Source organism: Lepisosteus platostomus, chromosome 8 (genome assembly GCF_059453375.1).
Source record: "Lepisosteus platostomus isolate fLepPlt1 chromosome 8, fLepPlt1.hap1, whole genome shotgun sequence".
NCBI lineage: Eukaryota > Metazoa > Chordata > Actinopteri > Semionotiformes > Lepisosteidae > Lepisosteus > Lepisosteus platostomus.
In genome coordinates this window covers 49,514,222-49,527,053 of record NC_142618.1, presented here as the reverse complement: position 1 = coordinate 49,527,053, position 12,832 = coordinate 49,514,222, and the positions used below count along the sequence as shown (strand labels likewise).

General features: G+C 35.8%; 1 protein-coding gene across 1 annotated transcript in view; it reads right to left on the bottom strand.

The window, feature by feature from the left end:
• Positions 1-1,329: 1,329 nt before the first annotated feature.
• The window catches only part of adarb2 (adenosine deaminase RNA specific B2 (inactive)), a 217,291-nt gene continuing 205,788 nt past the window's right edge, over positions 1,330-12,832 (bottom strand). The window contains exons 8-10 of the mRNA XM_088643780.1: positions 12,170-12,351; positions 7,319-7,500; positions 1,330-4,499 (exon numbers count right to left, since the gene is read on the bottom strand). Coding sequence (XP_088499906.1) covers positions 4,323-4,499; positions 7,319-7,500; positions 12,170-12,351 — 541 coding nt within the window. The 3' untranslated portion in view covers positions 1,330-4,322. The remainder of the gene's footprint in view (positions 4,500-7,318; positions 7,501-12,169; positions 12,352-12,832) is intronic.

The window sequence follows — 12,832 nt, the reverse complement described above, 5'->3', positions numbered from 1 at the left end:
GTTCAGGTGGGTAGCTGCGTCAGCATGCGTAGGCTGCAAAGGAACAAGTAATAGGTTTATTCCATGCTGAAAAAAGAAGAAAGAAAACACAACGTTTCGGCCGTGGAGCCTCACACCTGAAGAAGGCTCCACGGCCAAAACGTTGTTTTCTTTTTTCTTTTTTTAGCATGGAATAAACCTATTACTTGTTCATTAAAAAAACATACTTTGTTGGAGTGCCAATAGGAAACCCATGAGAAGTTGACGCTGTTCTTTTGACAGGAACAACATGCTTCAGCAGAAAATCCAAAATATTCTCAGCAAAATGTTGAACATTCAAAACAGCGTTTTAATGTTACATATTGTGTTTATTGTGTTATGTGTTACATAAGTGTTTTCAATTACCATTACTGAAATTTAATTATGAAGTGTTTTCAATTACCATTACTGAAATTTAATTATGACAGTACCTTTTCTGAGTATCTAGGTATTTATCCTCACAACCAAATACAAATGTTTGTGTTATACACATTTTCCATAATACATTCCTTTGAAATCCAGGTATGAATTACACCAAACATTATACTGTATATTGCATTCACTTACTGTATATACTGTATTATGTGCCTGCTTTAAACTGAGTCTGCATTCTCATATAAATAATGTTGGTCCTACAGTATTTATATTAAGTCAGAAAACATTGATTAGGGGACTTTTAATGTGGTTGCTTGATGGGTCAGAGACAAGAGAAGGTAATGTCGCTGTGCGTTCATTTGTTTTGCTTTCAGACATACTTCCAGATACTAAAATAAGATTGATTTGACTTGAATTGCATATTACATGCAATTAATGTATCGAATGAATTAATGAGAGTTATCTCTTTAGAGACTTTTTGCCAATAGGCTGATTTTTTTATATCCTGTACTTCATATTTTTAAAAATATGTTCTTATTACGATTTAAATGGGCATTTTCTAATTATGGGCAGCACAGTGGTTGAATTACTGGGGTGCTGTCTGCATAGAGTACTGTATGTTGTCAACCTTCTTGGTGTGGGTTTCCTCAGAGTATTCTGGTTTCCTCCCACAGCCCAAAAACATGTAGGCTATTGGCTCCTGGGAAAATTGGCCCAGGTGTGTGTGTCTCTGTGTTTGTGTTTGTGTCTGTGTGTGTCCTGTGATGGACTGGATGGACTGATGGTCCACTGTGTATACTGCCTTTCACCCATTGCTTGCCGGTACAGGCTCTGGCTCCACCGTGACACTGTATTGGATAAAGGGGTTAGAATATAGATAGATGGAATTGTGTTTTATGTATTCTAACACACATGATGTGCTGCAAGAAAGAAGAATTTTTTTTTTCTTTTTTTATTCACTTTAACAGAAACATTCACTTAAGGTATCACTGAAGTGCAATTTACAGACCTTAGCAGCATATTCATATATTTAAATTCACATTGTTTTTTTTTACAAATATTACAAATTTACATCCGTTAATACAGTATTGCCATTCAATCATGCCTTGGTATTCAGTTATTTAAATTAGTAATCTTGCCTGTGCAAGTTTTCTCACATTTGAGCTTTTAAGGGTGAAGATAATTACTTGTATAAAGTACTAAGCAAAAGTAAGAAAACCAGGTGTCTCAAGCCAGTTACAAAGTCTGTAACTGATAAAATAATGTTGAAATGACATGAGTCATGACGTGAAAAACATGAGTATTGCACTTAATTTGTATGATACACAGCTGCAGAAGATGAAACTAACATCTCAAGGACTTTTACTGCTACAGTTAAAAGGGGGAAAAAGATCTGTATACAATGTGAGTCACAGGGAAAACCAAGAACATTTTCCTAGACCAAACTAAATGTATAGTGATTAAAATTAACAAAAAATAATTACCCGCAAATCCTTTAAATTTTTCATTCACAGCTATTGTACATGAGCATTTTCAAGAAACAACTTGTATTTAACTCTCCTAATCTATATACATACAACATGTTCTTTATAAAAGAACACTTGGATTATTATTCTGTTATATTTATTATTATCGTGGAGGTGGTGGTGAACAGGATAGTTGAGTTTTGAAGGGAAAACCCAGCAGATCAGACCCAAACTATATACACATACATGAGAAAGGACAGCACATTGTGTCTAATGTACCCTGCTTCACAAAAAGGTTACAGTATTGTCTGATTAGCCTTTACATTATTTTAAAGGTGAACTTCTCTTCCCTTCAGCCTAGTTTACACGTAATGAGTCAAATTCAAAATTCCATATTCACAAAAGAAGCCATGTTCTCCTAAAAATAATAGCTTTTTGTTCCTTTAATTGTGCTCCACCCTTGGAGATGGTGACAAAGGAAACAGTGTACATCTCTTACCACCAGGGGTCACTGCTTTTTAATTAAAGTGGTCAGTGATGTGTTTCTGCAGTTCACAGGACACAACGACTTTTAAGAGAAGACGGACACAAAGACCACCATATATTTCCATAGTTACTGTGCACCACCTAGGACAAAGAATGAAACTCACAGTTAACCCTTTTGATTCTTCTCGGAAAACATCCACCCACCAATAAATAAATCTGATCTTGAGCAGGGCAGTTGAGAATAAAAGCAATTTAATGAAATGCTCAAATTTAAGCTTTTAAAGGCTTTTCCTGGAGTAAGGCCCCCCTGATCCCCAAAGGCTACTAAAAAACCGTATAGTAAAATAGGGAAAACCACTCGGCTTCAAGCAGCTTTAAAAACAGGACAGAAGAAGACAAGAAGGAATTCAAATTTTAAACAAGAGAAACAGGTTTAGCTTTAACAAGCTTTTTAAAATTCATTTGTAGGCAGCAGAGAGGTGCTGTGAGGGATGACAGTAAATCTGACTCACAACAATATGCATTATTTTTTAGATGGTGATGCTGGTGAAATGAGTATATTCTAAGGTCTGGAGTGACGCAGCACTGTTCTGGTCTGCAGGCACTTCCCTGTGGAGGAAACACTTAAGCCTGAAGTTATTTCACTTCACACTGAAACACTCGAGTAAGCGAATGCACTAGAAATCTCTGTCCCCTAGTGTGATTAGAGCTACTATTCTCTCTACTAATGCACAAGGATAATGTTAAATCTGTTTTTTTTTCTTACATAGAATTCATTCTGAATCACATTGTTCTATAGGTCTAAAATATGTGACACAAGAACATTTTATACAAGAACTGTCTTGCTTTGCATCCTAAAATCCATATTGATAATATTAATAACATGGTTATGGGATGTTTCACAATGTTTAATGTGGTAAAATGAGTATAATGACAGGTTTCAGTAACCCACAGAAAAATAACAAATCATTTTCTCAGGTTTGGGCCAGCTGGGCATGATGCAGATACCAACACAGTTTCCCAATGCTTTAAGTGTTTTTTATCTCTAGTTTTCAAGACCTCTTTGCCATCTATGTTTTCGATCCAGTATTTTTGTGTCTAGAACACTAACACTGTGTGTCTTTATTTATATTGTTGTGTCTGAGGTGTGTCTTATGTAAAACACAGCACTAACATATAGTGTTATTAAGAAATGCTAAGCCTTCCAAGCAGAAAGAGACTGCTTGTGTGATTAGATCTATAGTTTAGCCTGACTGTTAATCATCAACTTAAGATTGTAGCTTTTTTGTTCTGTTTGGATGGAATAAACTTTCATGGTTGCAAACAAACTGCATATCAAAAATACCCCAAAATCAATGGCAAAAAGTATCAAGAATGAAAAGCATTAGAAATGTTAAAATTCTATATTCTCAAAGATGAGTACCTTAAAACTTGCCCTTATAGTCAGCTGCTGTGATACCTGGTGAGGGGTTATGAGTCACAACTAAAAAACATTTCTTTTTTCTTTCATTGAACAAAAACACACAAAGTCGAAGCAAATCAGTTATTAAAACAATCTGTGAGAAACAAAAACCTTTACAATGTATGGAACATGTACCACCCTCACATGGGGCAGCTCAGTTAGAAATCTCAAGTTGGCGTATAAATTTAACTGCCCGGGATTTGAGGACAGCTGCAGAGATAAACCTCACAAAAATGGCTGATGACACGACAAACACAAGATAACGACTAGCTTTCACTTCGGAGAAGGGTTGGAACTCTCTGACCCAGCACGCCTAAGTGGGAGGGAGTGACAATGGATCATCAAGTGTTCTGTGCATGTGGCGAAATCCCTTCTTCTTTCCTCATTTTCTGTGCTTGTGTGGGGACTGCCAGTCCCAGCAGGAGGGGCAATGTGGCCTGCGAGCCGGAGTTTAGCACACCACTTGGGGGAGCTGCCTTTTTTTTTCCCTAGGGAGTGGCTGGACTCTTCTTACTTTACACAGACAGTACAAACTGATCCTGCTCAGGTGGTTTCCGTATCCAGGTGCCCAGTCCGGACTCCTGTAGTGATTTGAACAACTGCTGCTTGACAGTTTGGTACGTTTTTGCCGCCAGCTTGGCCTCGCAGTACATCAGTGGCCTTTCCCCGTGGTTTGGCACTTGCGTGCTCAGCTGTGGAGGAGGAGAAAAAAAGGAGCAAAACAAAACGAATGAGCCGGCACAAACGGAAAACTTCAACAGCTGTGTAATCTTCCCATTTAAATTTCACAAGCAATTGAACACTCTCTCTGTGCTTTTGTGCATTTTCTTTGTTTCAACAACAACAAAAGGAATCCGTGGAGGTGGTGGGGAAACAGGAGAGAGAAGTTTATTTCTAGAAGACTGTACCTGTACTTGGATATGACTTGTAGTATCAGCATGCTTTCTTGATGGGAAACAATTCATGTTAGAGGTGTTTAATCTGTTACCACTGATAAACGCGTTCCCAACTTTGCCCTAAAAACGACTGATCTTGCGGCTAAAACTGTAAGCTTTTAAATTTGTCAGTGTTAGGTGGTTCTAGCTTTGGAAGTATGGGCGTATGGGAGCATTGTTTTCTCGAATCTAAATTATGCCATATGTTGTTGAAGGAGAGGTAAGAAACTGTAACCAGCAGCATAAATCTGTTCTCATGAATTAGATATTTGTTTTGGGTAAAACCCTAAGAGTCAGTGTGGATTTGAAACGCGAATGAGAACCTCTTGACTGACAAGCCTATAAGCAAATTCAATAACTAGTAATAAAACGATGCTCAGCATTTTACATTTAGCACAGATGCCAAAATAAGGTTTTCAAATGTTAAAGCTGCTACAATAACATTTAAGACTTTATACAGACTAAGGCCCTCTCATTCCCCAGGGCTATTAATTCTATGTATTTCAAATTGGTCTTAAAAACTACAAAATGCAGCTCAGGTTATTATTCTGAAAAAAGAAGTCTCGTATTAGCAGGGGGCTTTAGCCGTAGTGCCCTCTGAAACTCCATTCCGGCATACTGTATCAATGTTTTAGCGCTAAGCTGAAAACTTATTTTTTAATATGTTTTTACAAATTCAGTTTGTAACTGGATCGGGGTATCAGACTCTTAGGATCTATTGCTTGTTTCTTTTATTTCTCCACCAGGAATTATTGGCATTAAGGGTGCTATCAGAAATTGAATCAGTATGTAATGTCATGACATGGCAGCACTGTAAACAGCAACCACAATCAATACCCTGAATTTTAGGTTTCTGAAAGAAACAGTAACAAACTTATGACAATGATATGGACGGTGGAACAATACAAAATGTGTTGATTCCATTATAAGCTTGGTTAAGGCACTGTATGCTTTTCACAGTGAAATTATAAACACTAATTACCTTTTTCCACTTGACTGTTTGACTTGGCTTATCAAAAATACAGCATACTTTCCTAATGTCAGATTTAAGGGGGTGTTCATTTAAACTGCGCATTAAATGAAAGTAACAAGGAATATTTATTCACATGAATAATTATATAATTTTGCTTACACCTTATATCAGAAAATAATGCTAATTTATAATTGAAGCATTCAGCATATAAATTTTAACATAAAACTGAAAAACAAAACGTCATTAAGAAACATTTCACTATTTTCTGTTACATTGCAGCCATTAACATCCATTGTAGTTTCATGAAAAAAGCTCATCCATTAAATTTTATTATTACTACAGTAAAATGATGCTAATCTCACAGTTTCAGAACAGTACAGCATTTATTTTCTATCACGCTGTTTACTGTATTTCTTTTAATAAAAGTTAAGTGCTGCTTAAAATAAAACAAAAAATGTTTCAACTACATATAAGGAGTCTTACATTGCTTAATTGAAAAAACATACCATTTCAGTGTTTTCTTTTTCTCACATGTAAAAAAAAAACTCTTTGTACTCTGTTTTGTACTATTTTATGAGTATTGTCATACCAATAAAATGTGTTGAGTGCATTCTAGCATAGCTGCCAACCAAATACTTGCTGGTTCCTATGGAAAAGGCGAATCAGTATCCTTAGTATCCGTCTGAGAGTGCCTCTGTAGTGTTAGTACTTACTACATTGTTTATTTCCCCATTATTTTGTCTATGTAACTTGTTTTTGTTACCACTTAATGAATCAATATTATGAAATCAGCATGTGCCACTATACTAGGTATGTATACATAAGGAAGGAGCTCAGTTTTTGTTTTAAGAAATAACCTTCATATTAGTTTTGAAGAGGTGGGATTGCAATTCTTTTTAAAAATAATGTTTAAGTGCCTGAAATATTAATAGAATGGCTTGGCTCCTATTCAGGTTTCACTAATATCGATTAGTTTATTGGATTAAAATGATAACTATCTTTATATTTATACAATTTAACCCCCCTCCCCACAAAGGCTGATTTATTTGGTGTTTTAAAGAGATATAAGAACACAGCAGTGCAGTGGTTAGCATTATTGCCTTGCAGCACTGGGCACCTGGCTTCAGTTCCTTCCGTTCCAGTCAAAAGACATACTGGTAGGTTAATAGGTTTCATGGAAAAGTGGCCCTAGTGTGTGTTTCTATGTGTGTGTTTGCCTGTGTGTGCACTGTGATAGACTGGTGTCCTGTCCAGGGTGTATCCTGTCTTGTGCCCATTGCTTGCTATATTAGAATCTGGCTCCCCCTGTGACCCTGTACTCGATAAAGTGGGTTATAAAATGAATTGATGGATGGATAAGAACATAAGTACAGTTACAGATGACAAGATACAATTGAAAGAGGCTAGGATATGAGACAACATGGTTAGGTTCCATGCTCTGTCAACCCTTTGGGTTCAGCAGTGCCTACTCTTCTCAGTCGGAAATCCACTTTCATATACAGTATTTTCTAGACTTAGAAAACCTACAGTACACTTCAATTCCACAAGACCAGACAAGGAAAGTCTGTGAATTAGGGTTTGGTTTTTCCTGTGTGGTTCTCACCTTACGGTAGAGCTTGGCCCAGCGAGCAAAGAGCACATGCTTGCAGAGTCGGGATGAAGTCCCCGTGTCCTTCCTCTTCCCTGTGGTCGCATTGATGACCTCCAGCTCGGTGTCACCTGCTGTCCAGTTCACACTGAAGCTGGGAGACTTTCCTGGCTGGTGGCTCTCGCTGTTGGTTAACCCTGAAAAGGAGCACAAAAAACACAGGGTCCATGAATGGGAAGCTTTCCTCCTTTGGACATTTTCTTCATGTCTAACTTTGACATAAACTTTAAAAAGCAAGTAGATGGTTTCCTGATAAGGTTTAAACTTGTTTGGTCTCACACAAATACAAAAAAAGGGTTTTCATATCATGCTTCTAAAACGAATTCTAGTTTTGACGTTTTCAAACAGTGTTGGTGAAAGTTGATTTTAAAAAGTGTAATTTGTGTAAGCGATTTTTTTTTTTTAATTTGCAATATCTTGGGGAAAAATTATAGTCATTGGTTACAGTGTTCTATGCTGCTATATGCTGTACAGGAATACATTACCTCTTAAAAGCATATTCCTTCACTTTATTCATTTAAAAATGTAATCCTTTACATACTGTATGTAATGTGCTCTGTAGAGAACTTCTTTAAAAAGGTAAAACTGATGCCAGATACACAAGATGTTTTAACATAGAAAACACTACAGAAGCATAGCAATAGTATTAAATGATCAAAAGTGCCATTTTGTTTGTTTGATCTTTGTTGTTTCATGCTCCAAGTATAAAGAAAGCATGATTGACTGATCTGAATGTTTTATCAAAGGATAATTGGAGATCATTATCCTTGACTCTCTAATGTTTTTTTAATCTCCAAACATTTTGATTCTAATGTTTTTCTTGAATGCTTTTCTTGAAAAACATTAGAATATTGCCAAAATCCTGCACGTATGCAGAACGCATGGACATTTATAAAATACTATATTATACTAATTTTAAACCAATAATATGCACATTTTTGTAATATTAGAGACAAAGAAGCTGATGTGAAAATATGAAATATATAAAGTAAACATGAATAGAAAGATTTAAAAACAAAAGTTTCAACTACATTAAAATTTTCTTAATGAAAAAAACAACAATTTAAATAAGCTGAACATTGTTAAGGAGTTCCTTTCTCCCCTCCTAAAAGTGTAACCCTAATTTGAGATAAAACTTTAATTCAACTGAATATGAAGCAAGCATGACAGAAGCCCATAAATTAATTCATTTTCACCAGCATTGCAACTTTTGAAAATAATATTAGCTAAAGTTTGTTTCACCTAAAGTTTTTCTCTATGATTAATATTTGGCTTATTTTTAAAAAACAGATCATGTTTTTTTTTAATTGAAAATACCCCGTGTCATGATATCAGAGGTACAATGCTAAGCAGAAAGAGAATGTAGCTGCTTTTCTTTCACGATAAATAAAAAAAAGAAGTTATAAGAATGGCTGGGCCTTTGTATTTGTTTTTATTTGCTGCAGTGTCTACAACATAACCCAAAGTAAAAAAAAATAGCTGAGTTTTGCAGCAGTGTATTGGTATTCAATCCATCCGCACAGCACAATAATTGAAAGGCAACACCAGATTATGTCTATTAAGCATGCCAGTCATGAGCAATTCATTAAAGCAAATATGTCTGTGTGTCTAATGTGAACACTTTAAGCCTACTATCATTGTGGTAAACACTGCTGAGTGACAAAGGTTGCTGAGATTCGCAATCAGCACAATGCTCTTTCTCTTCACATGGAACCCATACACCAGACACAGTGCAATGAAAAAATCCTGATTGTGTAAGAAAAGCTGACAGGGATAATTTTTTTTATCAATTGACTTGTCAACAGAATTAGGCACTAAGTAAGACATGGAAAATTAATACAACAGCATGAAAAGACATTGCAAGAGGAGGTTTTGACAGATATTTATCTTTTACTCTACCTGTAATAATACTATTATAATGGCAAATAATAATAATACCACTGCTCCATTTACTAGTAATAGTACCGACATTAATTTCTGAATCTCAATAAAATGCATGCAGTTTAAGTGCACAACATCCTTTACTGTACAAACAGAAATGTAATAATTATCAGTGGAAATCACCTTTAATTATGTTTTTTAATAAAAAACACCTTCAGCGTCCAAAAAAGGATGTTATATATTTGCTGCTGCTTATACACATGTTCTACTAGTTAATAGATACTAGTTAGAGAGATAAGAGTAGTTACCTAAAATGTGAGTGATTCAACTTTTACTAAATGAACTACTCTGGTTTTCCTACTGTCGATTTGCCTCATTTCATGTTTTTATTGATGTCTTCAGTATGGTTTCTTTGCCATTTATTCAGATATCATTTTTTGAATCTGACATTACTGTACCTCCTATTATGTTGCCACTGTTGCCTTTAACAGTGCCCTGCCCTGCTTCAAGTTTTTATCTTTGCAAAATAAGTTTTAAATTATTGTCATAGGAACATGTTTATAACAATGGTGATCCTATTGTATTACTGTTTTTTATTTTTGTTATCTTATGGCAACACTAGCTTAAATAAAAAGATATATCTCCCTATACTGCAGTACACACAGTGTTGCAGCCCCCACTGGTGATAGATCACTTCATGGATCCTTCATATGCACACACTGATAAATGGATTGTCCTCTTTTCTTTTCAAAGTTTCAAATGCAGGATGTCTCGGATGTGCTGTGTGATTAGATTGATTAAAAGGATTCCTTCTTCAATACCTCTTTTGTTGTGGAATTCTTTGCTCTGGCCTTTGAGGCAAAAATCAAGGGCATCTCTGTCTGAGGACCCCTCAGGGTCAATTGTCAAAGCAAACTAAATTTTGATTACATATTTCGGGTTTCAGTCAGTATATAATATATCATAACTGGGACTTGCAAACGTGCATTTAAAAAAAAAGCAACAAGCTAATGTAGTGTATTCGTTTACAATATATACTGTGATATTACTAATGAAAGAGCTTTTTGTCACTACAGTATATTGGGTTTTCTTGCCTGCTACCACAGAGTCGGCATCATGGACACTAGGGGTGGGAAATGTAAACCAATTGCACTGTCTGACCCAGCATTGACCTTAGCTGGCCATATAGCCCCTTTAGCTTTTAGTTTTTTCTAAGATTGAACTGAAAGACTGCTGGACAATTGTTAAAATTGTCCATTGTCTGGTGTTTTCTGTTGCTGCTTCTATTTCAAGAAAGTATTATTGTTGGAGGTTTTGAAGCTATACATACAGTTTATACAGATTTTAAGCTGGTACATCTTTTATTGGGTTTACAAAGGATCAGGAAATAAGCACTTCTTCTAATTCATCTTTTTCCTTTTGGCCACTGAGTAGCTTTTCTTTCAGCCTGTCTTTTGGTTTTTTTAATTACAGACTGCCTGCTTCATTTACTTCGCTCATTTAGCTAAGAGTTTAGAATATAACAACCTTTCAAATGATGGTAAATAAAAGAGAAATTATGTACTTCTGTGTATAAGTAGATATTTATCTGCACCTGTTACCTGTTTTACAAAGAGAATAGAGATGTGTTTTTGGGATGTGCAATATTTGTAAGTAGCAGTCATACTGAGAGCACAGTGTACACATAAAGAAATCCAAATTATAAATCTGTACAAGATGTTATGCCAAACATCACTTCTGTCAATCTTTATTTTCTTCTTCTTCTTGATTTTTTTACATTTACAAATGATAAATAAACTATACTACCTGATTGTTTTATATGATGTGGCACTTGCTGAAGCATTATAGTAAGACTGAAAGAAACAGATTCAAGCATGAAGTCATTTTTTTTTCAGAAATTTTAACTGTACTGTAAAGCCTCCTATAATTATCAACTATCTCCTACCCAAACATATATGAAACAAGAGTAAGTGGATATGTGGATAGATAATGGAAGACGACTTAATGTCCCTTACTGGAAAACAAAGACCCTACCACCACTACCATATTTGAGACATGGAAGCTCTCCTTCTTCAACAAGACCATGTGACCAATCATTATATACCTCAGATATACTTTTCATACGATGAAAATGAATGGTAATAGCAAATGAAAGCCAAATGCTAAAAATGTTTTTATATTAGAACAAACTCTGAAATTGCCTTTTGTTTTCGACTACTGTATGTGGTGTTTTTGCTTGTCATTTTGCAAAACAACACAGATGATTTCAACATTTGGCAGCAGAACAATGTGGTATTGGTGTCTTTATGGTAAAAGACACAGAGAATCGTCAATTAATTTTGATACACCTGCCCGATTTTGAATAGCCAATAGTTTATTATCACGAGCCCCTTGACCACACACGGAGAAAATTAGGAAGGTAAGTGTGTTCCATCAAACCTGTACCCATATCCTGTAACCTGTACAGGTACAGCATTGACTGGAAAAGAGGCGTGCACCTCAAAATGGCACTGGATATCTGGAAACACCCAAGAGGCCACAAGGATTGCAATGTCTCTGAGATACACACCCACCCTTGGTGGCACGCAGCTAATTACAATATGTGTCACCACTTAGGGAATCCTGGCTATAGTTTGCAAGTAACATGACTCATGTTCAAACTCATGATCAAATAGCTCAGCCAGATGCTCAGGGGGTTGTCTTTTAGCAGTTAAGCCACTCAGAAGACCACTGTAAAAGTGTTTTAAAGAAACCACTCTTAAGAAAAATAAGAGCTGTAACGGTAGTGATGTTTAGCAAATTTGAACAAAAATGAGAAAGTTAGAGATCTAGATTTCTGGCTCCAAAACTGTGCAGTGTTATGAATATGTTTTTTGACATAAATATAAAATTATTAATACTACCAATAAATACTAAATACTGTACCGCTGAGAAGTGGTTGGTTGCACTTGTAAGATGCTGGCAAGTGGCCCATGCGGTCTAGTCGGTGAGTAACTATCCTGGAGAGATGACCTGTGTGGTGTAGGCTGCCCACAATGAGGCTGTGCAGATAAACTGGCTCCACAAGATGAGAGAGGAGTGATCCTTGGATGCCAAGAACATTCCATCTGAAACAGAATAAAATAGCCAAGTGATCAGTATCTTGATGTGTTACTTACTTAGCTGAAGGCATACAGTAGATTCAACTATGAATACCTTATAATCTGTGCATGTATGGAATGCAAACTACTTGTTTCCACAGTATATTACAACTTCTAACCACCTATCAATGGCAAATTTCAAATCCTTCACTTGAAACCCTCTGGATGAACAATTAAATGAAAAAAAAAACTATAGCAATTGCTTTGGTTTATTATTACTCAAGTCCCTGAACCGTTAACGTAGCAATAACATCCATCATTGTCACGAAGAACAGCAAAGCCAAAACACTCTTTATAGTTTTAGAAATATTTCAGGGGGACGTTTTCAGGGCAGAACAGAGGTGATTCCAGCATGAAACAGTGACAAAGGTCTCAACCTTTTACTTGAAAAATAGCTTGGATGTTAACTATGAAAAGAAAAATTCAAGGTAAAGTGTTTTACTTAAAT